The following is a 27,933-nucleotide window of genomic DNA, read 5'->3' as shown; positions in this document are numbered from 1 at the left end:
TGCTAATACAACTCATGTTTAGCTGCATGTGCAAGGAGATTTAGAAAGCCACATCAGCACAGTAGCAAAGCACCGTGCAAGGATGAAAACCCCGCGTTGCCAGGAAAAGCTTGCCAGGGAAGACAGCTGCTTCTCCATCCCACCACTTTCAAACCTTTTTCAGCTGGTGAACCCCTCTCTTTTCTGGGAAGGCGCGGACTCTTCTCAGATGAAATTCAAACTCCAAAGAGCTTTTTTGGTTCCCTCTGCAGCCCTTCAGCTGCAGTCAATAAACCAAGGGCTTGCAGGTTGCTGCAGGGTCTGAGTTAAAAATGCTGCCTTACCCTGCTCTGGGTAACACCAACACTGAGCACTGCTCTCAGCCCTGGTCCAGCTTTGATCTTGGCCATTTCTTTAGGGTGTATATTGAATTCCCAGTGTATTTTGAGGGATGTGGGAGTATCTGAGAGCTAACCAGGAACAGAAAGGATATTGTAGAGGCAATGGAGAAATGGTGTGCTGGATTCCTGGAGGTGGTGGGAGAGGGAACGGCAGGACCACTGCTGTGCTTTCAGACATCAGTGCTGGAACCTGGGGAATGGGGGCATTACAGAGCCAGAAATCAAAAGAAGGAGTCTCAGAAGGAGGTCAGAAGAGGTAAAAACAGGGCTGAGAAAATGTGGAACTGAGCTGAGGGGGTGCGTGGCCAGCCCAGGCAGAAGGAGTCGGTGCTGTGATGTAAGTGTAAAAATGATGTAAAAGGAGGCAACCGCAAAACTGATTTCCAGTTTATGAATAACAGTGTAAAAGGCAAGTAGGACTTGAGGAGAAAAAAAAAACACAGTGTGGAAAGGTAGATAATGCTCCAATTAAATGTGTAGCTGAGTTTAAAATAGAATGCAAATGGGCAATGGGAAAAAGAGGAAATCAGCCAAAAGCCCATTGTAACAGCCAAGCTGGGAAATAATTAAAAAGGTATCAAAACTCTAAGTACAGATGCACATATGTAACTAACGGAGCAATTTGATATCTCATAGGTGCTTACTGCTATAAATAGAGAAACAGAAGTGGCAATTGCCTGCAAAAAGGAAAAAAAAAAAAAAGAAAGCAAAGCAAAGCAGGAAGGAATAATATCTCTGCCTTCCATCTATTCACAGAGCAGCTTCAGCCCATCAGCTGCAGCTTTTTCTGCTACTGGTCTCTGCCAAGAGAGCTGGAAAGAGCTCTTCCAGGGCTGGGACAGTGATCCGGGCTGGAAGTGGCCTCCCTGCTCCGTGTGCCATGCACTGTGCTGGAAGAACCAAATAACAGGTCCCCGGGCAGCTCTTAGGCTCTCTCCAAACCTCTGTATCCCGTTACTGGTGCCCTAACTCATTCCACCACCGTGGCAAGGGATTTCTGCAGGACTAGCTGAAACCAGTCTCCCTTTTCATGATTTTTTTTTTTATGATTTGTTTTCTCCTGCTCTCCTTTCTGTGAAGCATTGCAGTGCCAACAGCCACCCCGCAAGGTGATGGGCAAAGCCAACCCGACACTGCCAGGTAGCCTCTGAACAGGGGCTAAATCTTTTCCTCCTTGTTCAAGGGAATAGAAGGGAATTTGAATTCCCTTGAATAGAAGGGAATTTTCTGTAGAAGCACTGACAGGGCTGCAGGCTTCAGTCCAACAAGCGTGTTTTATGGTGAGCAGCTAAATAAGGTGCCATCCTCCATCCCGGAGTCCTCGTCCTGGAAAAGGCTCTGAGAAGCTCCTGCAGAAAGCTTTTGCCCCTCAGGGCATTTGGCAAGGCCTGTGATCAGCACAGGGCTGAGCCAGGGTAAACATCAGTGCACAGTTCACAGTGTATTTGACCTCCCTTTACAGTGTGTATGGGACTAAACTTGCCCCCAAACTCACATCCTACTACAGTACTTCCATTTAACCCCTTGGTTTGCTCTGGAAAAGCAGGAGCACAGACACGCCGCCATCTCAGATCTCTCCAAATCTTCGTGTGGAGCTCCTTTAGCTTAAATGATAATTAAACAGCATGCATTGGTCTCCCTGGGAGAGCAAGAGCATGAAAAGGGAAGATTTCTCATAAAAAGGCTGTGGCAACCTTCAGCAGAAGAGCACAAAAAATACTTCTGCGGTGAGGACTCCAGGAGCCAACAACATCCACGTGATATATGGTACCCACAAAGCAGTTTTGCCAGTGAATTGCTGAAATTATTGGGGTGGCCATAGCCAAGCCTCAGCTCCTTGTAGAAGCTCTGGAGATGATGCTGGACTGTCCTCACTAGCAAACACACCAGGAGCATTACTGGCATATCCCACAGGACCTCTCTGGTTGTGTTGGCTTTTGGGAGTCTTTGGGACACTTGGTCTTGGTGCCACTGTTAGCCTGGTCTTGGGGAAAAGGAACCAAACTGCAACAGGAGTTTTCATGGTTAAATAAATAAAACAGCTGAGCCAGCAGCTCTGTCAACTGTCCTATTTGCTCCATTGCCAGAGATTACATCCTTCTTTATTGAAAAATTCATATTTGTTTAAAAAAAAGAAAAAAAAAAAGGAAAGAAGGAGCTCTGCTCCTTGGAGCAGAGCTTAGCCAATGCTCTCACTGCAGATGGGGTCTGTGCTGCTGTTGGCTTGTCAGGGGCTGAATTTGCAGCCAGACAATTAGCGGAGATACCTTGCTGCTCAGCATCAGGTCAGCATTGCTGGGACTGCGGAAAAGTTATCGGGGCCGGCCCCTTCTGCCTTCATCCACGAATAAGTCCCTGCCCTGTGCCTTATCCCTGCGATAAACACAGGCACTGTTTTATTTCCTAGGGAAGGTTAAGGAGGCAGCTGAGCCACTGGCATTATCATGCCAGGAGCTGGTTGAGCTCATGGCAATGTGTCGCCAGTCCCCAGGAACACCCTGCAAACATGGGGCACGACTCATAAAATATAAATCTGTGTGACGGCAGCCGAAATTATGCTGTTTTTAGGGGAACTCCCTCTTTTACAGCAGCCAGATGCTGTTCTCCCCATCTCACAGATCTCAGGGAGAGATGCAGGGCTGCAGCCTTGCTGGGCGAGCTCTTTTCCCACAGAGCATCCTTTCCCCCATGCCTTTGCTGCCGTCTCCTGGGAGCAGCGGGGTGAGGGGAGAGGGAAAGTGGTGATTTACTCACCCAAGGCAGAAAATGATAAAGTTTCCCCAAACGAACAAAAACATGTTGAACTCAACTTCCCTAAGCTTCTCCCTTGCCAGAGAAAGCAGCAATTACTGGTGAGAGGGAAGAGGAGAACATGACACGGAGAATATGTTAAATGCCGAGCAGTCCCCAGGGAGGCAATTAGCACCTTGCAGGTTTATGTCTTAGGGGTGCAGATGCTGCCGTGCAGGTACAGACAGGCAGCTTAAAACTTCTTGCTCACCCTCAGCTCCTTTGAACCCCAGAACAGAGCTGTAACCGAGTCCTTCAATGATGTAAGATGCTCTTCTGCTTCACTAGAAGCAGGGACAGGCCCCAGTAGGCTCCAAATGTGAATAAATGCTGGCAGATTTATAGGGACACGAGTTACCAGCCTGAAAACTCATTTTGCAAGTGCTTTTCCAAATGCAGTACAATATAAAACAAAGACACATTCTGTGTTTGAATCCGCTGTGAAGATTTTGGAAGATAAAACTGACACGGGCAGCTGAGCTGCGGCTAAATGAGTGGAAACTGCTTTGAACACCAAATGGCTGTGCCACAGCTGCAGATTTGAGAAGGCTGTCTCCTTTCAGAGGCAGACTTGTCTGGTAATTTCATTGGTTATTACAATAAAATAAAAAATAAAAATAAAAAAACAACAACCCAAACCAAACACGAAGATTGATGCCAACCGATCTGCAGACATCCAGCAGTTTCCAATGAAGGAGCAGCCTCAGCTTTCACTACTGTTTGCCCAGCTATTCTCCTGATGATGAAAAAGAGTGAGTGTGTGAGGCTATCGATGCAAGGGGAAAAGAGCAGCGGCGGGGCTGGGGAGGGTGAGGAGCAACGCTTGACAAGTGTGAGCGACGAGAGCCGGGAAAAATCACACCACGGTGGCAAAGGTCACTCAGCAGGGAATAGGGAGAGGTGGAGAGCAAGGACTGGGAAATACATATTCTGAAACCACAGCATTAATATTTCCTGCGAAGCTTGAGTGTGAATAAATAGCTGAAATCCTTTGGCCGTGGTAGCACTGCCTTTTTCTCTGAGAGCCTGAATTTGCCAGGCGCTGAGCAGCTTCACATAAGCCCACGACTCCGAGAGCAGCAAGGTGCAGGGTGAGTGTGCAGGACTCGCTGTTATTACAAGTTCCCCACCTTGCCTGCAGTTAGCAGAGGAATTACAGGCTTACTGGGCAAGAACTTGAAAAAGCCCTGACGAGTCTGCGGCGCATGGTGTGGAACAATGTTTTCAAACCACGTCAGACTCGAGCACAGAAAGTGCTGCCCACTCGGTGGGGAGAGAGCAGCATCAGGCTGGAGCTGTTGATAACTCTTCACATCAGGGAACAAAGGCAATTGCCATGCGATGCCCTGCAAGCCCAGCTCTTCAGCAGGTTCGACAGATTAGCAAGTTTCAGGAACCTAGAGATTTTCCTGAGGCTACACAGATAACAACAAGGCTCACAAAGCTGTCAGTGCTCATGTCTACCAGCAGTACAGGTAGAAAATACTTATTAATTTCTATTAACTGGTGCAATATTTAGTGGTCACGATCGTCTTGTGCTTGCTTGAACAGCCTGGTGGTTAAAGCTGCAGTGTCTGGTAGGAGGTGATGCATTCCCAGTGATGCAGAGGGCTCAGGGACATCAGCAGTCCTGCCTGTGATGGCTGAGACAATGACAGCACACAAGGAGACATAAGGACACATCCAAGCCATAAAGATTATGTCACCAGGGATGAACAGCTCTTTCTCCATCCTGCAGCCTCATCCTGGTTGCAGAGAGTAGAAATCAGCCCTGTCTCTTTCTGTCACAAGGCTGGGGACTGACAAGATGGGAAGCAGAGTCCAAAACTGCTCACGCCTCTCACTTACCCTCAGCCGACGTCCGAAGACGGTGACCTGCCCTCTCGCTTGCTCCTTCCTCTGCCTCCACTCCACGAGGTTGAGGCCGTTGTCGATGGGCAGGGTGACGTTCCTCTTGCCCACCGTGGGGTTGACGGTGCCGGCCAGCAGATGTGGCTCGGTCTGCAGGGCCACCTCCATGCCATTGGCAAGCATCAGCCTGAGAGAGCCGTCGGCGCCGATGTAGTAGCTGTTTCGGACTTGATCTGAAGACAGAAAAGAGAGCTTTTAAAAGGGCTGCCCCGTGATCGAGCTCCAGCCTTTTATTTGCTCCCTCATCCAGGCCTCACCAATATTTTTGGTGGCTGCAACCAAACGCACTCTGTCACTCACCTGTCCTACTTACAATGAGCAAAGCACTAAAAACTGAGGTGAGGAGTCATTTTTTTAATTCTGATGAGATTCTGCAAGGCCTCAAATTCTTGCAGAAAAATCTTACACAGGTTTAAAAAGCCACCAGTGGAACAGCCTCGTAATACCGTATTCAAGGACAAAGGTTCAAACTTCTACCTCTAGGCTAGGATAAAGACCTACACTAAAACACCGAGTGGTGAGATATTTGTTTTAAACCACAGTCCTGCTGAAAACTTTCCACATTTTTATACCCCAAAGATCCCAATTTCTCTACAAAATATGAAAAAGTGGGGCCACCTCCTTTTCTCAGCTTATTCCCTATCTCACAAGGGACAGGAAATTGCACGGCAAGTTAACGCTAACCAGTTCCCCAAACAACAGCCAAACACTCTTGTTTGGGAAAGCTTTCAGGAGGCAAGTGAAGACCTCATGTTTGGAGAAAAAGCAGAGGCACTAAGCTCCCACACATCTCCGTACATCTGTTCTCCGCTAGCTCCTGACAGATCAGCAGATTTGGAGGCCAGGATTTGGGATTTCAGGAGCAGAAGAGGAGGAGAACAATATCCCTGGCACACCCTTCAGGAATGAGGCAGGCTGAAACCCCGTCCTTTGAAACTCCACCTGGCACTTCTCTCTGCAGAGCTTGTGAAGGGTAAGAAAACATGAGACTTGCTCAATGCAGAATAGCTTTAAAAGTGCATTATACACAGAGTGACTTATTTGAAGCTCTTCAAAGGCTGAAAAATATTACCATTTCTATCTCCCGGGCTGCCATAAATACCTAATTGTGAATAAAAATACCCATTAAAAATTCATGTCAATTGTTTTTCCGTTCCGAGGCGAGTAGGGTTTTGTTCACTAGTTGCTCTGCCATAGCTCAGCAGGAAACGAGGTCACAGCAAAATTACTATCTCTCGTCTAGCTGAAATAGATCAGCAAAAAAGAAAGAAAAATAAAAACAACAACAGAGTTTGGTATAATTAGGGAAGGAAACCTGACACCAGCTGGTCGCTTTTATTGTGAGGCCGATCCTGGTGCTGCTGGAGCCAGCTGGAGTCTTGCCACACTGATCTCAGCAGGGCCACAACTCAACTTACTGTACACAGTTAACCTAATGATGGTGTGAAATTGCTGTGGCACCAGATTTTGCCACTATAAATGTACAGCAGTGATCCACAGCACAGATTCAAGCGCTTTGGCTACACCATTGTCTACTTAATTTGATGGTCTTTTGACCCAGACTCCAGCAGGATTAAACTTGTGAACACTCCAGGCTTGATTCTCCAAATAGAAAGAAGACAGTCTGCTGGCTTTCACTTTTTTTGCTCTTAGATACTTGGTCTTCTGAAATAAAGTAGTAGAGATCCAGTTTAAATCAAATCAGTGAAATATCTCTGCACTACAATAAATCCCTCCTTCCTTCATCCTTCACCAGGAAGCAGGGGAAACACCCTCTGGGATTCACTGGGCATGTGGTGCTCCCTTTGTGTCACACAGGCACCAAAGAGGGGTTATGGTGGATTGTCACCAGCAGTGTGAGAACTACAAATCCATTACTTTCAAAATTTCCCCAAAAGGAGACACTTGAGTTTGGAAGGCATTTCACCAGAGCTACATGAAATCCAGGTGCTGTATTTTACAGTGATTTAGCTTAGTGGTATGGTTTAGTGGAGGACTTGTTAGTGTTAGGTCAGAGGTGATCAGTAGGTGATCTTGGAGGTCTCTTCCAACCTAAATGGTTCTGTGATTCTGTGATTAGACTCTATTTTTGTACTCTATTTTGGCCTTGAAAAACTACCCTTTTTGTCAGCAGTCTACAGGGCAAAATCCCACAGAATTTCTGTTGGCTATACAGGCTCCTAAATCTATTCTATAGGAACACATAATCTTCTGGAAATACCTTCTCAGATCTCACGAAAGTTCCTTTTTGGTGCCCAAGCCTAAAAAATGCCCATTCTGTTCCTTAGACACCTCGAGTTGAGATGTCTTTCTCACCCCACATATCCTGAGCATCCCTAAGTCCTAATGCAAAGCTAGTGTATGGATCCACCTGGGTGCATGTTGGACTTTTCTGACAGCCCTGACACCCACCTTGGCTAAGGCAGGTGGATGTTCAAAGCTTTTAGTGGTGCTTAATTCTGATCTGGGGGTTTGAGGGCTGGGCAACACCCCAGCTCATCACAGATCTCATCCTTGATATGGGAGATTGCTCACCTTGGGACAGAGGGTCCCAGTAGGTGATGGGGGTCTATGGATGAGAGTCCACAGTTGTGAGTCCTATAACTAAGGATTTCTGAGTGCCTGAACTCCAACTCTGACCAAGAACAACAGAATTTAGGTATTAAAATACCGTTGTGAGGTCTGTTTCTGGTCTCTGCGTGGAGCCATAAAACGCCTCCATCACACACTGACTGTAGCCAGAGCTTGCTCAGTGTGATCCAGGTTTCTTTGAAAGGTTTGCAGTGGATTTGTGAAAGCTGGCCAGAGCTTCGAGCCCTGAAGGAAAATGCAGAAGCACCTCTCATGAAAAGGGAATCTGCAACGTGCATTTTCCATTGAGAGCAACTGAGCGGGTGAGGTGCTCAGAGACCTCGAATGGCTCCAGCTCCTTCCACCAGAGAGACACTTGGAAGGCAAATTACATTTCAGCTGTGCTCAGCACATCCCTGGGTAACTCCAGTGGCCTTCGTTTCAGTTTCTACAGTGATGCCATGAACAAACAACTGCCTCGGTTTGGGAATACTGCTCGTGGGAAAGCCACCCTCAGCAGGTCACGGGCCACCTCTGCTGCGACATTATCCAGATCTTCAGTTTTAGGTAAGTGCGTTTCTCCAGACCCAATGAATTTTGTAATTTTATACTTTCTCAAGATGGTTAAGCTGTTTGTAATACTGTGTATCCCAACGGCAACAGTGGCCCCGTGCTGGAGGGCAGTACAATGAGATAATTGACCGTGGCACCATTATGTAACTGTGCCTTCAGCTCTGGATGTATAAATCACATTGCAGTCAATTATCTCACTAAAGGGCCCCCAACAGTGGGCTCTATTGCTTAATTAGGCTCTTGAGGTGAAGCCAACCTCGTGTCTGTGCAGTTGCCAGACATCTTAATGCAAGTGGATGGGATGGGGCGGGGTAGGTTGGATCTTGCTCTGCAGACTGAAGGGAAGAAAAAGAAAGTCATTGTGCTCCCCTAGAGGGATACTGGGCACAGCTTGAAGGGGCTGGCACCCTCTCAGCTGCCTTCTCCAAAGGCAGGAAAGGCAGCGTGAAGGCATAGTAGGCACTTTCTTTTAGGAAAGCTTGCTTTTATTATAGGGAGGGGGAGGGAAATGCACGTCCCAGAGACATGGGAACAAGTGGGACTCTGGAACACGTTGGTCTCACTTGGAGCACTTTGTTCTTCACCAGGGGAAACGATGTTTGGCAGCCTGTTGCCATTAGGCAAAGCATGAATGAGACATGGGGAGTGAAGAAAGCTGATGGTTTGCCAATCCTTTCTCTTGCTCCTGGCCCCAGGGAACAGGAGTGAGGGACCCCCAGGAGGCTTCAGCCTTCAGAACCTGGAGATCCAGGTTGGCATGGTTTGTGCACTACATCTTCTGCCCTTACCGGTACATCAGCACGGTGCTACACCACTCCTTATTCCTCTTTCCTTTCCCACTTCATCACCTTTTCCTCCACCTCATCAATTCCCTGCTTCCCCACCTTGCCATCACCAGCAGAGCCGTGCTCATTTCCAACAGCTGCAAATCAGTCCCAGCCCTGCTGCCCACATCTCCTTCCTCCGCACTGCCTCTCCACCCCAGCCTTTTAGCTGAAACACAGATATTTGGGTCATTTTTTTGGATGCTGCCCTCTGACTATTTGAACAGCCAGTGAACAAAGAGTTAGAGAAACCTCTGGTAACCATCTGGAAACCTTTTCCAGGGGGAGAGGAACTGCTAAGTTGGAAGCCACAAAGAGAACGAAGCAAAGGGGGTCGGATGGAAGCACGGCGAGATTTACACGACCCTTTTTGTTGTAACAATAATGGTAATGATGACGGAGGACTACGCTACATGGCAAGGGGACTGGCTGAGAATGAAGCAGAAAACAGCTGCAGAACAACTCCAGAGCTAGGGAATGAGGCTGAGTAGGTGCGAGTGTGCGTCTGCCCCAGCACATGGGGAGCTCTGGGGTGCTGGGGATGCAGGTGGCAGGGATTATCAGGACGGTGCCTGTTTCCTGATGGATAATCCCACGCGTGCAGCCTGGCTGGGAGAGGGAGAGGGGCCCGACTCACCTTGGAGCAGGGTGTAGAAGGCTCCTGACGCTGACAAGTTGGTCGTTATTGTCACGTCGTCCTTGCTGGAGGTTTCCACCTGGACGTGCACGGAGCTGTCGGTGTCGCTGCGGAAGCTGCTCACTTGGCCAGTGGGGAAGGTGACGTTGGTCAGGCGGCCGAAGCTGTCGTACCTGGAAGGGAGGATGGAAGGAAATCAACAGCACGAACACAAGAGTGGGACACACGGATCATCCTGCAAAGCAGAGACCAAGTCTTGGTGCCTTCACCCAGATTTTTCCCAGACAAAACCCTGCTATCTGTCAGGACTACCTGAACTTTCTTTTTGGCTTTATGAAAAGAAAATTACGGCTTTTAGCTGAAGGAAATGAAGCAAAGAACAGAAAATGACTAAATAGGCATTAGCCTGGTTTTTAACAATATCTTTCTGATGCTCATCACCTGCACTGTGCTTCTTGTTTATGTCAGAAAAAAAACTTTATTTTCCATCCACTGTGCTGTGACCTGTGGGAAAGCACTGGTCTGTGCATCCTGTTTAGCAGAACTAGGAGTTTCTGAAGACCACCAGCTTTCTGTATGGTTGTGTCCTGAGCTCTTCAGCACTTATTTTCTGTCCTATTTTAAAAGCTAATGTTAAGGTGGAAGCAAGGACTTGCCAGATTGGCCACACCAGGTAGAAAACTGTCCTTTGTGAACACGATGTAGGGCCCTGAGCGCACAGCTGAGACCCCTGTCTCTGCCTTTTGCTGTTCCTAGGACCATCTGGAAGGACTGATTTGAAAGCACAAAAAAGCAGGTCACTTTTCACCCCTACTGAGCCCTTGGCTTTTCCAATGAAAGACCCAACACGAGCACCATCTGGGAAGGTTTCTGTGATGTGGACACCTGTCTACCAGGACCCAGATGAAATGAGATACACACATGCTGGTCCCACAGCAGCTAGCTAGCCAGGGGGTTATTTTATTATTTTTCAATAAAATGAAGAAGCAGACAGCGGTGCCTGGAGGCCTTCTGAAGAGCAAACGTTCCTCCCATTCATGGCATTTCAAGAGGTACCCTTTTGGGTAGCTGGCAAGGGACTTTTGGAGGAAGGCTCCTGCAGAGTGACATGGAGAGCAGCAGGAAGATCTATGGACCTCCAGGCAAGGGATATGTAAATAGGCAGGGAGAAACAGCAGGAAAAAAATCAGCAAAAGCCGTCAGAGATAAACATTTGACTTTTTCATGTCCTGCCCAGGAGAGAAGGGCAAGAAGGGCACATCGTTTGGGGATGCAAAGCAAATGGTGGTTGAGCAGGGAGAACTCATTCTCCTGCAGCACTCAGCAGTGATCTCTGATGGAGCACAGCTCGGGGCTCTACTCCTCAGAATGATGAAGTAACATAAAGGATACGTAAAGGAAAACATGCTTAGAAAACATGATCTAAGAGGGAAAGCCAAAAGAAATGAGCTGCTGTAAATGAGAGGAAACAAAGAAGTGGGGACATGCCAGCTTGAAAATGGTTGTTCCGAAAAGGTTTGTAATTTGTCTTTTCTACTGAAGGTGTGACAAAAGGTACAGGGGAGATTCAGGTCAGAAACTGGAGAACATTTTCCAGGTCCACGGTTGCCCCAAGCAGAGGAACAGATGGAGCTCTGGACACCCCACTGATCAATGCTTTTAAGAACAGGTGAGAGAAATGCATCAGAGAGGGTCTGGATGTGGTTGATCAGATATCAGAAGGAGCAGAAGGGTTGAGAAGCTCTTGATCCTCTTCAGGATTACTGTGAGCTTGGGAATAAGACAACAGACCCCATCTAATAACAAAAAATGACTCCTGAATTGCAATTTAGGAGAGACCCCAAACCTGCCACTGGCTCTGCACTGTGCAGAAAAACAAGTTTGCCTCTTCTCTTCCTTTCTCCTTTGTCCATTTTCGTCCACAATCCTGTACTTCACTGCTGACAGGGGTGGCAGTGACTTGATGTGAGGAAGGGTGGCTAAAAAGGTGATTTTTGTTGCAGTTTGATATTTAGTGAAGTGCCTAAATTAGTGAGCTCACTGCGAGTCTCTCCAGCTCTTGGCTTTGGAGACGTCGCCGCATGAAGCTTTTCTTGCCCAGGAAGGTGGAAGAAAGCATCTGGCCATCCAGTGTCAGCCTATCCTTCTTGGGATTATCCACGCATGGGGGAAGGAGCAGCCTTGCCTTTTCTCTCCAAGACCTTGGCAATCGATCAGCTACTTGTGAAGTGGAAAAGAAGGGGGAAAAAAAAAAAACACAAGAGAAAGGGATAAATTCAGGACTGCGTTGCAGGAGGCTGGCAGGGACCAGCTAAAGCTTTTCCAAGTGGCTAGGAGAGCACGGTTTGGATCTAAACTGAAGCTCCTTGCAAGAGCCAGAACTAAAGCTCTCAGTACCAGGGGCCTTGCTCCTTGTTTGCCATTGTCCTGTTTGGTCTGAGATGGGATGCGTCCACACATCTCCTCCTAAAACAGTACGAAATCTTAAATTAAATGCATCATGAGAGGTATCTTTATCCTATTTGCTGATACAGGACATGAGGGACATGATTTAGTCTTCCCCTTGAGCAGAGAGAACACCGTTATCACTAAAGGTGTGTTATGTAAAACCCCCAATTTTTTCCATTGTGACACCAGTAGACCTATATATAAAACAGTAAGAGTAGTCTCAGATCCCAAATGCTCTGAAATTTAAGGAAGATGGGATCTGAATTTAGCCCCTCTGACTTGGTGCAACCGTAGGGGACGGACCCTGCTCTATTTATAGGTTTTAAGAGTCAGCTGCTGGAGCTGAGCCTGTTTCACCTCCTAAAAATAACAGCATGAATCTAGGCATGCTGAACTGAAGTCTGGGAGGGGGGACTGTGGTGTAACACAGGTGTGAGTGTGAAAGGAAGGAGGTCCATGGATTAGGGAAAGAAGAACAGCAAGAGCTGGGATGGGGTGAGAGAGCGATGGCTATGTGGCTACTATTTCATTGAAGTGCTGAGTCAGTGTCCTCTGAGTTATATGATTTATCCGAATTGAATGACACTCAGCACCATGCTGACAGCACAAAACCTATCTTCCGTGCAAGCCCTACTTACAGCTCAAAAAAACCCTCACAATGCCTGTGGATGCTCAATTTCGCAGCCCCAAGAAACAGCAGACACTCGGATCCTTAAACTCTTCTTTATTCCTGGACATCCAGCCCATAGCACCCTCACAAAGGGTCCTCCAGTGCTTGGTGAAGGCTGCTCCTTCCTTTAAACAACCCTCCACCCCACTCCCAGCAGCTCTGGGCTCCCTCCACCACGTCCCCAGACACATCCTAACATCTCTCCTGCCACCCCCTCGGCACTACTCGGCTTCCCCAGCATCCTGGGGATCAGACAAGGTACCTGCTCATGTATGTTTGCAGCCCCTCATCCCACTAAACAAGAGAAAAAGCTGTTTTTTTGCTATTCCACAGTGGTGGGATAGCAGGCTAATACGCTGATACCCTCTGCCTGTGCAAACTGGGTCAGAACAACAGGAAAAAAAAAAAAAAGAGTATGATGGTGCCTAAATTTCTGCATGTGTTTTTCTTTTTAAATCAAAACGAGTGAGTACAACAAGTGTAATTTACATGGTTACATTTTTCCAGCCACACACAACTCACACAGCAGGGAAGAAATTCACCAAGAGCATCCATCTGGGACTTGGGGTCCCCAAGAGCAAGGCTCGCTTTGGCCCACAGCAGCCTGCGATGGCATGTTGGAAACTATTTAAGATGCTTGCACGTGTACATGAGGCTTTTGGCACCTCCTTCGTCACCACATTAGCCTCTGTCAGGAGTAACCCGAACCATCTGTGCTCCCTGCGTCTGCTGCGGCTCTGCCCAGGAGCCAGGCGGGGACCGTCGGAGCGCTCGCTTTGGGGTGACAGCTCACCTAGCTGCAGCTGTGAGGGGGTCATGCCTTGCAAGGGAAGGGGGAAGGCAGCCCAACTAGACTGCTCCGGTTTTAATTATGGTTTTTAATTAGCGGCAGACGAAGTGCAAAACACTCACAGCCAGACAAAAGCTCCTTTTAGTGCTGCGGTGGCTGTGCAAAAGGAGGCACGCACGCGGTGCTTTCCTCTTGGTGAGCAGATCCTTTTCACTGTTTTGCTCAGGACTGGAGCATTTCCCTCTTTTCCCCTGAATTTGAGCGTACGGCACATATCTGATGTCATCTCTCACACCCTCACAGTCTCCTTGGACACACGAGCTTGAAGGCTTCAGCATCCCAAGCAGATAATGGGCTTAACACGTGAAATGAGTGACATGGCTGTGGCCATTCCTTCTATCCCTGCCTTCAGCCCTACAAAGGCACTTGGAGGACTCATCCTCAGCTTGGAGAGGAAGGCCAAGCGACTGCAGATATGTGCCCTGGTACTTGGGGTAAGATAAATCTCTCCCAGTCAGCTAATTTCTCAGCTAAGCCCCCCTGGGTTTCCACAGCCTCAGGATTTAGGCGTGGGCCAGTTTTCATCACAGCCTAAGACTCCTGTGTTCTCCAAATGCTCTGAATTAAGGAAATGCTGAAACATGGGAGTGCACACGCAGCAGCCACTCGGAGCAATGAATTCATCACCTGCTAACACAGCTGCTGCCTCCCATTCAAACCTGCTGCAGAGCCTCAGCGTTCACAATTACAGTGACAATTATTAGGCCAGCAAAGGAAGCTGCTGCCATCCATTCCCAATTGGAAACGTATTTAGCTAAGGTTCAATGCCCAGAATTAAAATGGTATTTGGTGCTTATGAGGCCTAATTGTTAGCTTGTAAACATTCAGAGCTTTCATTTATCACATTACCATTGTGTAGAGACCTGGGCCTTGGGAATTAAAGAGAGCATCCTAAGTACCGTCTATTCAGAAATCAATTCCTTGCCTGAGCCTCCGAGTTTCCTCATTTTAGCTTTTTCACATTTCATCAGCCTTTTAAAACTATGAGTCAAATAGATCGGAAAAAAAATCACTGTAATAATATTGCATTTAGTGCCAAAGTGTCCTAATGTACTTTGCAAACTATATTTTGCGTGTGATTATACAGCCGTGCGCCCGCCGCCTCTCAACAAGCCTGTCTCTTCGCAATTTTTCAAACAACATTAAACACAACATTAAAAATAAATCCATAATAGACAAACCGATACTACTCAAATATGTATGAGGGCGAGTCCTCTCCCTAATGACACAAAGCCAGGCTGCAGCCACCGTCTGCAGAGTTTTCTGGCTGCCCAAACCAGAAGATGAAGACCTTTCTAGCTGCGTTTCAGGCCAGGCCATGGGCTCCAAACGTGACCTCACAACTTAGCGAGAGGACTGGAGAGGTGTTGTTTTATCTTGGCACTTACTGGAGTTTCACTGTAGCTTCTGCAGAGGAACAATGATGAGAATTGGGTCATATTATCATTTATATTATAAGAAAATGTGGAGTGAAAAGACTCGCTAAAAGAGGCAGAAGAAGAGGGAGAGCAAAAGTGGCTCGTGTTTCTTTTGCTCCAGCCTGCTGCAGCCACAGGAGGAGACCCTCACTTGAACTACACTAAACCAAGGACGCCACCAAATCCCATAAATCTCCGTGTATGACCTGAGATATCAGCTGGTGATAAAGGGATGTTATTAATGCAGCAAGCTAGCTTTTCTCAAAGTCAAGAGGTGGCTGCTCCTCTAAAGGTAATGAGTGTTATTTATCTCTGGGTTTGACTACGAGAGAAGAAATTGCACAGCTTTTCTGCCACCTGCAAGGCAGATGGAGTCTGGGTAAATGCTTAGCATGGTCATTCCACCCCTGTTTTGGTGTCCCAGTCACCCAGACCGTTGGCTGGGGCACCCAGCACCACTGGTGGTGGGCTGGGACCTCTGCTGAGTGCTGGGGGTGTCAGGAAGCCATCTGAGGTCTTCTCGTGTGCTCAGCCCAGCTGGCTCCTACCTTCAGACCATTATAGGTTTGGCAGAGTTTGGTCCTCTACTAAACAGCTTCCTACATTATGGGTCAATGCTTCCCTTCCCTCCTATCCGGAGATCTGGCTACATGTTCTCCTTTGCCCTCTGCCGCTTCTTGGGCAGCCCGTGGAAAGGTTTTGAATTTGTGGGCTTGACTGCAGTGATGTGTAAGTAGTTAATTCTGCACCGGAGGAGGTGACCTTCAGGACTAATTGGGCACACAAAGGACCTAAGTGAAAGAGCCTCATCTGGGTTAAATAATGCATAGAAGGTTTGACTTTAGCTCAGAGGGAAATTGAATTAATGTACAGTGATACCATCTCCATGAGCTAATCAAGATAATTGCCATATTCTTGATTTAAACAAATATGTTAAAAAAAAAAATGCGGATTCTGAAGTAGAGATAAACAGCAAGGGTAACCAGCTCGGTGAAGGCTGGTAGCGAATTTTTCATGTCAAGAGGAAAAGCAGCAACAACAAAGCAGTCGCACAGCATCCTTTGTCTCTGACTTGAGGAGCTGGACAACGAGAAGCTGTTACCCTGGCAGAGCATCCAGATCCAGCTCCGTTGGCACTGATTATCACTGTCACGGGTTGAACGGGAAGGCAAGTCTTTAATCCGGTTACCGGACAAGATGAGCTGTCCTGCATTAATTGACAGTGAGTGTCAAGCCCTCTGCGGAGGCAGAAGTCTGTATAATGCTAAAACCCTCACAGAAGTCCTAGGTAGGTCTTTAGGGACAGGCTAATTGCTGCAGGGAGCTAAGTTTCACTCTCAAAGTAAGGGGGAACTGCATGCCATTAGATACTGGACCTTGCTCTGTGCTAAACCCAATCAAGCAGGACTCTTACAGCAGGCGCTGGTGTAGGAAGGGTGCAAGGATGAGCTGCAAGTGCTGTGAACAAGTTTTCCACCCCCCAAAAACAGCACCCGTCTCCTTCCTGAACCCCTGGAGGACCTGGATTCCCTGGTTTGCCTTCCACTGCGGGGTCAACATATCAGACATATCCTCTTCTCTCCTCTCCGGAGTCTCACCAACGTGTCTGTATTATCACAGCTCTTCACAGCCATACGATAAAAGCTGAGAAATGCCCCGGTAAGAGCAACAACCAAAGGAGAAGCAGAGATGCTGGACACGTACCTATGTAGTATTGTCACTCTTGCAACACCATCGCTTTTTCGTGTTGGGTACCAGGTTTTATGGTCCTCCACAGACAGTAAGGTAAAGGTAAATCTTGCAGGGATGTTCTTCATGGGGCCACTGGTGCAGCGTAAACTTGCCAGCTGGATTTATGCTTACCCTTAACTTTTAAAGCAGTGGTGCCCATCCTGCCTGGGGCCATAAACAACTGTTATGTGCAGTGAGAACCATCAAGCTTTTCCTTGGAGTCAGATCTGATGTCTTTATTTCCTCGGCCACAAGCAAAATGGAAATAGGGGCTTCACCTTCCCCCTTAGCCAGGACTGAAAACAGCTCAGAGCACCTTCCAGTCGCTCATGATCACAGGATTTCTCTAAATCACTTAAACTTCCCCAGTGTAAATTTCCTGATGTTCTGATACAGAAACCAATAACCTGCAAGTTTCAAACATCAATTTGTTTTACACCATCTTCTTCAACTTCTTGGCTATCAAGGAATTTACATTTCATCTTGCCATGCCTGCACTCATCCCTGCGGTTTGTGTTTGACTCATGCATATCTTCTGTCTAGAGAAAATATATCTTAGGGAAGGCATCCAGAGTTATGATTTAAGATACCAAGAAATAGAGAATATACTGCTTCTCACAGTTGGTCGCTCTACCGGTTAGCTAATCTCAGCCCTAAAAAATTACACTGCCCTGTCAACTTGAATGTCTCTACCTTTGCTTTTCTAGCCCTTTGCCCTTCTCGTGCCTTTCTCTGCTAGGCTGAGAGTCCTTCTGTAGGTGACAGTTTTGTGCTGACATGCTGTGATCTGGACACTTCTTGTGCTAAGATAAACAGATCAAGTTGTTTTAGTTCTCAAGCATAAACCATTTTCTCCCCACGACTGCATTTTTGAACTGTGTTTTTTTCTGCACACTCTTCTATTTTCCCCATCCTTCACAAACTGCAGACACCAGAACTGATAGTACTAGTCTCATCAGTGTTGTGCAGGGAGAAAATCAGCTCCCTTCTACTCGCTAAAGTAGGGAGGGATGAGTAAACATATTCGTCTTATTTTTCCATCCAAGCAATGGGTTAGACAGACTTGCCATGGATGGCTTCATGATTTGTTTACTCCAACCTCTGAGAGTCAACACTCAGCCCCATTCTTTAGATGCGGCCTGTTACATTTGTACCTTGGCAGTAGACTGTGTAATAATAACATGTTATGTTTAAATGAAACTTAATTTATCAATAAATCTAAGGATCTCACCTTTATTTACTAATCTTCTCATTTTACCAGTTCTGATTTTGTATTTTTTTTTCCAGATCATGCATGCAAAACCAGGGTAGGATCAAGCCCTGCTGATTCACCCCAAACAACCCCACTGTATGATCCCCTACAGCTGATTAACTTTTCAGAGCAAGTTCTTGAGGTATTTAATATGCACTTTTCACAACTGAGAAGAATAGAAGACCAACCTCATGGACAGGTTGGGAAAGGATCAATTAGGATTAAGACAGGCTAGGATAGCGTAGGATAGGATGAGGAGTGACAGTCTTCAATTCAAGCAAGGAAGATTTAGACTGAGCATATTAAAAAGTTTTTTTGACAGTAAGACCAAACTTTAACAATAAGATAGGTAAAGACATTATTAGCACTAGCAGAATTTATGAACAACTTAGATCAGCTTGATAGGATCCATTTAACCAAACTGTAGATATCTGCAATGTAAACACCCCCGTCTGAGCTAATCATTCCGGACTGCTTTTATGGAGGTAGACTTTCAGGCTACTACTTGTCTCATTACATCCTAAAGCCACAATATCTGATATAACTCATCTGAAACTCACCTTGAAAGTACCTGTTTCTCTCCACTGCCTATAAAGGGAGGCTGAGGTAACTAATTCAGAGATGGGCTTTTACACTGCAGTTGTATAAAGTTACATCAGAATCTGTCAGGAACAGTTAAATAGAGATAACTGATCACAGGTTTGGATGAGATATCTCTGAAGACACATTCCCAACTCTATTTTCAGTGATGCTGCGCTATCATATAGTGCTGACTTGCTCTAGTCAAGATTTCCATAGCCTAACCACTGGAGAATACTGTCTTCCATTTAGCTCTAAAAAGCTTTCTTATGACTCTTCTGAAGTGCATAAAAGGACCAGAATGACGACTTTCACAAATGCTCTATTTTGCTGGATAGCAAGATATAATGGATCACTGTTATAAATATATCCACAGACTAAGTTGGATTTTAGCTTCTGTTTCATTTTATCTCTTTTATACTTTCAGTCACACTTTTAATATGCTTTAGGTAGAAATCTGACCATTAGTGGCTGTAATGTTTAGTTTACTTCACTGTCCATTGCTACATCTGTTTTCGAGCACAGGAACTATTGGGTTCTTTACAAAAAGAAAATATTGCCTTGATTTAGCATGATGGTCCTGACAATAAAGCAGGCTTCCACTCCTATAGAGAAAAACACCCTGTCTTTCCTCCCTAAAGCCTCCCTCAAGCAAATTCAATGTAAGAGATGGAAGGGTATTAACTTTGATTCACTGAGGAATATTGCTGTAGTAATTGCAAACAGAACCTTGATGGCATGCAAATAACCTTTCAAAAGATTCATCACAGAGTTTCCATCAGTTCTTTTAGAGGCAAGAGCAAAGAAACTCAAAACTGGTCCTGGAACATTTAAAAAAAGAAGAGACAAATCAACTGCATGTCTAACACACGGGTATGTGGATATGTGGATTTAGCCAGCTTTCCTCCCTGAGTATCTCTCTCTCTCTTTTTTTTTTTTTTTTTTCCCCCACAGTTTTTGTCTTTGTAATCTTGGGAACTATCTATTCTATCCAAATTAGTCTCCTACAACGGGTTTATTATTATGGTATCTGAATGCCTCCATGTAACCACTCAAACCATATAGGAAATTACGCCCTAAAAAGAACATTTCAAAAAGACTGGAATTTGAGAATAAAAATGGAACTAAAGAAGCGGGGAATGGTTTCTCAACAGCAGGATGAATTTGTAGACCATCCTTCTAGAGGCCCTTGTTTGAGTAATATATCTTTTTCCTATTTGATATCAGAAGTATACTATATTCATGGTCTTTATAAGCAGGGAATTGCCAATAGCAATATAAAATAAAAACACAAATCTTCAAGTCACTGCCATTGCTGGATTTTTCACTGCGTCTCATCTTCTCTTTGCTCAAAAAATTTGTTGGGCGGGGATGGTCTTGAATAGCTCTGAGATTATTTTTAAAGTTTAGTGGGGCCAACCACAACAGAAGCAGAGCAGTCCATTAATTACAGAATCATTTTCTGAGCAAGCTGTCATTAGTCATTGTCAGTTGTCATTCTACATCAGCCATTTCAAACAATTGAAAAAAGACACCGGAGCACAAGAAGTAGGTGAAAAGCTGAGAAAAAAGAGGATCTGATGGAACTTTCACACTTCCAGGGCTTTCAATGCCAAAGAAAATTCTCCGACATGCAGCCTAAATTTCCAATCCCAACTATAGTTAAGGAGAAGCAGGTGTCCAAATTCCTTAGTTGATTTAGAAAAGCTCAGCATAACCTCTGTCTGAAGTTGATTTGGTAGATGGAGCTTATTTAAACTTTAACACACGTACATCTAATATGAAGTGTTTGTGTGAGATCTAATATTTTCTGTTCTGAACATTTTATTTGGACAATAGCTCTGCCCAGGGAATTAAAAATCTAACAAGTTTGCATGGTTCAGAGGACACAGAATGAAGTCAGCAGCACAATACTCGTGATATACTTACTCATAAAATGTTGTCCAGCCATTTTCATTGCTTTTGGTGGCAAGGAGACCAGAGTTGCCGTGGTAAGTCATCATGGCCACTTCATGCCCTTGCGTGGTTACACTCTTGAGAGCGCTGTTGGTACCGATTGTCACCCAGTAGACTTGGCCATCAGGCACGACCAGCCAGAGGGGCATCCCCGTGGAATCTCTCCGGATGTTGACTAAGTTGCCGTTGTTGTCAGTGATCAGGGTTATATCTCCATCCCCAGAGTAAGTAAAATTGTAAAGATAATCTCCGGTGGTAAGGCTCTGAGTATAAAGGTGCTTACCACTGGTGTCAAACAAGTAGAGTTCCTGGTCTATGGGCGAGGATAACTCATACATATTTTGCGTGTTGAGGAATGGTTTGTTCTTCCGAATAAAGCGTATTCGGATGTTTCCAAGGTCGGCGACATACAGCTCCCCGTCTGCACACACTGCAAGGGAGGACGGCGCGTTGAGCTTGGCATCCTTGGCATAGCCATCGTCCCCCGAGAAGCAGTCACAGTTAGCGTCGTTCTTGCAGTCACAGCTGCTGGGTGCACCTGCCACGAGAGAAATCTCTCCGTTGGTGGTGACCTGCCTGATGCGGTTGATCTTTTTCTCGTCGGTTTCAGCAATGTACAACACCCCGTTATGGGAGACGGCCAGGGCGGTAGCAGACTCCAGGGTGGCGTGGATGGCCACCTTGCTCAGGAGAAAGTGATCCATCCCTGGCACCTGGCAGTGCATGGGCCTCCCCGCCACTATGCGCACTTGGTGGTTCTCAGAAATCTGCAACACAACGTTGTTGTCGAGCACGTAGAGCGAATTATCCATCGGGTTGACTGCCAGATCTGTGGGCCATTCAAGACGAACCTTGATGGTGAAACAACACAAGGAAGTTATTACAATGAGACCTCTTTTCACCATATGATTGCTAGAAATCAATATCAGTGAGGATATTTCAACATGGATTAAAGGGAAAAAGAGTAAAAGAAGCTCAACTGGTTATTACTGCTGGGTATGATGGCCACAGAGGACATCACCCTGGTGTGAACATCATGGAAACCCACGTTTTGCTTCATGGGGGCAGGTGATGGGTAGAGGCAGATGCTCTTCTGCCTTCATTATACCATGAATTAGGAGAAATTTCTTCTCAGCAAGTGGTCAGGCATTGGGATGGGTTGCCCAGGAAGGTGGTGGAGTCCCTGTCCCTGGGGGTGTTCAAGGAAAGGTTGGATGTGGTGCTTGGGGACAGGGTTTGGTGGGTGACATTGGTGGTAGGGGGGTGGTTGGAGCAGGTGATCTTGGAGGGCTTTTCCAACCCTAATGATTCTAGGATTCTATTCTATGGCTTTTCTGCCTCTCCACCTTGGTGTGAGGTGTCTCAGCCCACGCAAAGTGGCATCGGTGCACTAGCAGAACAGTGTTATGCCAGGAGAGTGGGAAATAGGAGTTAACTAGACATCGGATTCAAGTGGGATTTCCCCTCTTCGAACCATCCTACACTCTTTGGATTGATAGAGCCTGGACCTGAGAGTGGAGACCTGGGACTGGGAATTTTGTTGGTTGAAGTGCTGTGAAATCGATCAGTCAAACAAAACAATGATCCTTCTCCTTCTACTAAAGGATTTTCCAGACAAGTGGCCCAGCTCCTCTGGGTAAATGACATGGAGAGATATAGAAAACTGGCAGCTGCGTCAGCATTTGTGTATGCCCAAGGTATAACCACCTATTTTGTGCTTGATACTGCAAAAATGCAAAAATAGCAAATCACAAGAAATTCAGGCTATTTCACTTTGTGGTATAAAATCCTTATATCTTTATATTGTTTTTCGTATTTTTTTGAACGTAATGGAAGAATGGGTTCAAGTAATAGTGACACATTCTAGTTCTACACTGATAATCCATAGACACAAGTAAACTGAAGATGTGACTGGTAACATTACAAGTGAGTGAGCGCTAGAAGGTCTCTATTTCTAGCTCTATTTGTGCAAAATGTGTCTTTTCAAGTGAGTTTACTCTTTCAGTTGTCAGACTCAGGAAAGCTCTACTAACAGAATTCAGGGTAATTTCTTTTTTTTTTTTTTTTTTTTTTTAACAAGGACTGTGAGATGTTTTCCTTTTTATTATTTTATTCTACTTTACTTTTATATATAAAAAAGGTCAATGTTGTGCTGATGGGAGTCAACCAGTGCTTACGTGTTTTCTTAATTGTGTCTCTTCTCCATAACAGGAGTGAAGTGGAATTGGAAATGAACAACCTTGAAGAATGCTCTTGGTCACCTCCAGGCAGTCTTTTAAATAGATTTTCAACTAGTTAAAAAAGAATAGCTATTCTGGTTATATCCTGCCTTTCAGTCAGCCAGGCAACTTGAAGTTGGAGCAGGTGGATTTGCTATCTAGTGGTTGACTGAAAAAACATGCACTTTGTGCCATTCTCTCCTCTCCTGTGTTTTTTGTTTGTTTGTTTTTCTTTACCCAATGGCATGATGGATGTGCTGTGACTGAGAGCTGTGGGAAGGGCACACGTTTGAAACCAAGAACAAGAAGAGACCAGGTATGAACTAGAGGAACACACAGAAGATTCATACTTTTAAAGCCTGTGCTTGAACATCTCTGCCACAGCCATGCTTTACTTTTGGTGCTTCTACTCACTTTTCAAGTTTTTTTTTTTTGTTTGTTTTGTTTTGTTTTAAGAGCATTAGTTGCATGGTACTCAGTTCATTATTTCTTCTAATATCTGGACTTGTGAAGCTCAGTTTCATGGCTAAAAACAGTGCTCAGCTCTGCCTAGTCTGATTCTCTGCTTGCAAAATCTTCCTTCTCTCAGCTCCTGGCCTATTTTAACCCTTCCTGTAGTAAAACATTATAGCCTGTGGTTTCCTCTTTAATAATGCATGCCTCCATCCCTTCCAGTGGTCTTTAAGCTCCTCAGCCTTGAGTTAGCATCAAGAGCAGAGTTTATTCTGAACCGACAAGGGAATTTTCAATTTCTTAAAAACCACTCCTTGTCAACATTGGCAGCTAAATATTTCATGTCCCAGATAGCCTCGGGGACCTGACAGAAAAGACCTTTCTATGCACTGTAAATGATGAAAAGCTACTTCCCAAGCTGGGTTTTGTTTGCTTGTGCATTGCTTTTGTTTGTTTGTTTTTTTCCCCTCATTAATCTTGTCTTTGGTGTGTCTTTCCAGAACATGACTGGTTAATCTGTCCATCACAGTACAGATTAATCTAAGAATGGCTCCTGTAATTTTGTGAAGGGAAAGAAAGAGGCTTTAGTTGATCCATTTTAGCTCATCTCAGAGTTTAAGTATGACACTGGTATGCATATAAGCCACATAACTTGACAGAAAATATTTCTTATAGCCTGAATCCTCAGTGGTCTTGCGGTAACTGCCCCTGAAATTCGGATAAAGAAAAAACATGCCTTTAAGATGAGAAACACACTACAAAATGGCCTTTAACCATCAAAATTTACTTCTATAGAAGGCATGAGAGCTTTTAAACTCATAATTTTAGCTTGTTCATAAATTGCGGACAGTGGGAACCAGTTGCAAAGAAGCAAGAATAACCTTGTCAAATTAGAGAGAAAAACAAGAAGAACAGATTCCATATGGGAGCACGGAAATTATCTAGGTAGTTACAAAAAGGAAACCCCATTGACATCTATTGTGGCTGAATAACAGTACTTAGCCCTCCAGCTATGATCCGTATTTTCATAGGAGAGGGCAACATTCCTCTAGCCAAGCAAACAACGAGTGGCACAAAGGTTTCAAAGGACAGTATCTCGAAACTGGCACGATTTGACAAGTTGGCCAGCGCCCCACAAAATCGAGTGCTGGGCTGTAACAGATTTCTCTTCTGCACTATCCAGAAGCAAAGCAATCAGCAAACCGAGATTTCTTTTTCTCTCTTTTTTCCCCCTCCACCTTTAAGCAGCAGGACTTAAAAGCCCAGCATGATGGTAGCTGCAACCAATTTGCAATCTGATGCAATTCAAGATTCTTGTTTTCCTGCTGTTGCTAATTTTGGCACCATGGCCTCCAATCAGTATTTCCTAGATGTTAATTTGATTCAGGCCTAAAATTTTGCTGGGCCAAATCAGAATGGGGGGAAGCAATGAAAAAAAAACATGGTTTGCTAACCTGTTATAACAGAGCAAAGTGTTATATCCCCACTAAAATAAGTACAGTTTCCTGTCCTTTTTAATTTAAAGCAACTACTTGCTTGAGAAAAGAGTCTAATGAAACCTGCTTTCCCAGGAATCTGTTTCTCACAGTTGGCTGGGAGCTCTGAAAGAAGTCTTTAAAATCTCTCTCCCCAGCAATTCTCTGAGTTAGGTCTTTCTTTCAGTCTTTATAGGATCTCTTTTTTTTTGACTCAGTAATTTCCATGCTACAGGATATGTAGGGATGTAATTATCCTTAAGCCCTTATCTCCTTGTCAAAGTTGGGGAGGCACACAGACATGCAGACAGGGTGAATGCCTAGGTTTTTATTCTATGGAGAACCAAACCAAAGAGTTGTCTTACCTGAGAAATGTCCATGACAGAGTCACAGCTGAGAGGCCGAGCAGATGTCAAGTCATTGGAACCCAGCACTGTTGAGATGATCCCATTCTGATCAATCCGCCTGATCATTGTGCCATCCACAAAGTAAATCAGCCCAAACTTGTCCACAGTGATGCCTGGGGAAGAAAAAAGCACGTCAGTCAGAAAGGAATAGCAACCTGAAAATACGAAGTGAATGGAAGATAAGAGTCTGGTCTGACTCATGAAAGTGAAGTGTAAGACCAGTGGTTTGGTTGGGAACAATATATTTTATGGCATTCAAAAAGGATTCTAATAACTATGTGTTCTACGTGTTCAGAAACATGATGCTTTGCTCATGGTATGAATATTAAGCCATGAGCATGAAAATGTTACACTGGGGAATGTTTCAGAGACAGTGATGAGAAAGGCTCTGAAAGATCCACCAGGTCAGTCAAATTCCAGATGGATAAATGTGGAAGGGTTTCTGCTGGGATAATCCTACTCATCTCCAGTAGCTCACCTGTTTCTGAACACTGCAAGGTGATTTATTTCATTGTCCCTTTGTAGACACACTCCTACCAGTGGATTTGAAGTCTGCCAACAACAGTTACAGACTGCTGATTCTTGTTTCCTCACCTACAGATATGTGCCATTTCACTTCCCCTTAGGCATCATTTCTCAAATATTTGTTATGTTACCACAACCTCCTTTAATCCTCTTTATCCCAGGCCAGCTATACCCTGCATCTTTCATCAGAGGTTTTCCTAGTGCTTTACACTTACTAATTAGACCTCATAGCAGCCTGTGAGCGTGAGCATCTTAATTTTACATGCCGGGAAAATAAGAGATAAAGCAATTTTCACAAGGTCGTAGAGAGTGTTCATGACTAAGGCAGGAATAAGAAGTTAAGGGCCCCATTCACCTCTCTTTTATGCTAGTATAAATTAAAAATAACTCCATAGATACTAATAGAGTCATCCATCTCGTCTATCCTACGGTAGCAGAATGCTGCTCAGCATAATATTTAAGTGTCTTCAAGACACTCAAAGAATGTAAAAGAACAGGAATGGAGAAGCCTGTAACACCCTTTTCTATCCAGGTGAAAACTCTGCTTGGAATATATGAATATTAGAATCTTCCTGTTTGGTTTCTTTCATTAGCAGGGTAGCAATCACTTGGCAAGAAGTAGACATCTGCATTGTGCATCCAAGCAAGTAGCTGGAGCATTCAGCAGAGAGAAATACCTTTCTAGGGCGCTACGCATATCACCCTAAAACAGATGTCTGTAGAAGATTATGCGAATCCTTCCAGAAGTACCTTTTCCTCCTCGTTGACTACAAAAGGAGATTACAGCAAGTATTTCCACAGGAAACATTTATACCACAGACAGATAAAGTTAGTGAGATGAATCTTCTCCATAATGTTATTTTATTTTATTTTTTTTTTTGGCTGTCATCTCAGTGACAAATATGATGGAAAATCTGTTGCAGACAGAAAGCTTTGAGAATGTTTCTGAGAAGCGACCAGATCTTGTGTTTCTCCAAAATGCTGTGTTACAGCCAGATCCCCTTGTTTGAAACATTTACCCTCCGTCTTCATCCACTGTGAGGTATGCTGTGAATTACAGATGCAGCAATTCACAGATCAAAAGTTTTTGCCTTTCATGTAGCAGGGACTAATCCCCTGATTGCTTTGGAAATTAAAAGCATGGCCTTTAGCCAGCACTGTAACTATTGTACGGGCTGGGAGCCATGGAGGTGGATGATACATGGAAAAATATATCGTATTTGGTCATAGAGAAACCTACAGAGGAAATGAAATGGCACGGAAGATAATCTAGCCTGGAAGTAATGGCAAGAAAACCTCAGGATTAAGTCATTGTTTGGGAGAAAGAACAAACTTCTCCATTTTGCTGAGGCAAAAGGAGGGATTCAGACAAGGCTGCGACCTGTCGAGCCAAAGTCAATTAGGAGTCAGGACACTGACGTTGCAGATCACTGAGTTGAATGGGAGCTGTGTATTTTTGCTGGGAGATAAAAAATGTGTTTTGTTCCTGAGTTCTTCACAGCATCTCCCTGCCTGAAGGGCATCACTTTGACCTGGATAGGGTATCTGACCAGTAGAGCAGGAAGGTTTCAAAATAGCCCCTGGGGCAGTGAGGAAAAAAAAGTATTACTTGCTGGTTTTAAGATGAAGTTCATTAATTTTGGAGGGGATTATATGACAGGATTTCTGGGATAATGGATGACAGGACTAAATGATCCAAAAGATTGCTTCCAGTCCTACATTCCAATACCTGCATTTAATTCCTGCCAAGACAGGACTGAACTTTGCAGGACCATGAAAGAAGAACCCCAAAGAGGAGTGGCAAGCACCTGTTGCACACCTGAATGCCACAGGAGAAGCTGCAGCAGCGGTGGTCATTTATTCTTCCTACACAATACCAACCCATCAGCTGCATCTTAGCACCCTGTCAAAAGCTACAGAGAGATGTGGAGGAATCTGCATCAATGTCTTGCTCGCATCTGTGACTTAAAAGAAGTTGTTTTTGCCTGATATTGACACATCGGCTGTTGAAGGTTCCCGCTCTTCTAATTATTTTGCCCCCCAAATGGCAATTTCTTTAAGGTTTGGTGGAGTTTGCTCGACACGCAGGAATACAGCTGAGCTCCTCAAGCAACGTGCTAGATGTGCTTTTTTCAGAGGAGGCACGAGAGAGGGTTCACTTGGTCTTAATTGCCTTTTGTCAGGCACAAAAGGCTCTTACCCCGTGTCCCAGGTTCACAACCAGTCTTTTCCAGGGCTCCTGTCCATTAGTCTGCGTGACAGGC

The 27,933-nt window shown here is 45.2% G+C and overlaps 1 protein-coding gene across 17 annotated transcripts in view; it reads right to left on the bottom strand.

Moving 5' to 3' along the window:
- TENM4 (teneurin transmembrane protein 4) overlaps positions 1-27,933 on the bottom strand; it is a 1,639,674-nt gene that overhangs the window by 23,749 nt on the left and 1,587,992 nt on the right. For all 17 annotated transcript variants that reach the window (XM_072032862.1, XM_072032864.1, XM_072032863.1 and 14 more), the window contains 4 exons: positions 25,103-25,257; positions 20,564-21,441; positions 9,687-9,859; positions 5,019-5,254 (listed from right to left, as the gene is read on the bottom strand). In XM_072032862.1, coding sequence (XP_071888963.1) covers positions 5,019-5,254; positions 9,687-9,859; positions 20,564-21,441; positions 25,103-25,257 — 1,442 coding nt within the window. The remainder of the gene's footprint in view (positions 1-5,018; positions 5,255-9,686; positions 9,860-20,563; positions 21,442-25,102; positions 25,258-27,933) is intronic.

This window comes from Anas platyrhynchos, chromosome 1 (genome assembly GCF_047663525.1).
Source record: "Anas platyrhynchos isolate ZD024472 breed Pekin duck chromosome 1, IASCAAS_PekinDuck_T2T, whole genome shotgun sequence".
Classification (NCBI taxonomy): Eukaryota; Metazoa; Chordata; class Aves; order Anseriformes; family Anatidae; genus Anas; species Anas platyrhynchos.
This window is presented reverse-complemented; position numbering and strand designations above follow the sequence as displayed.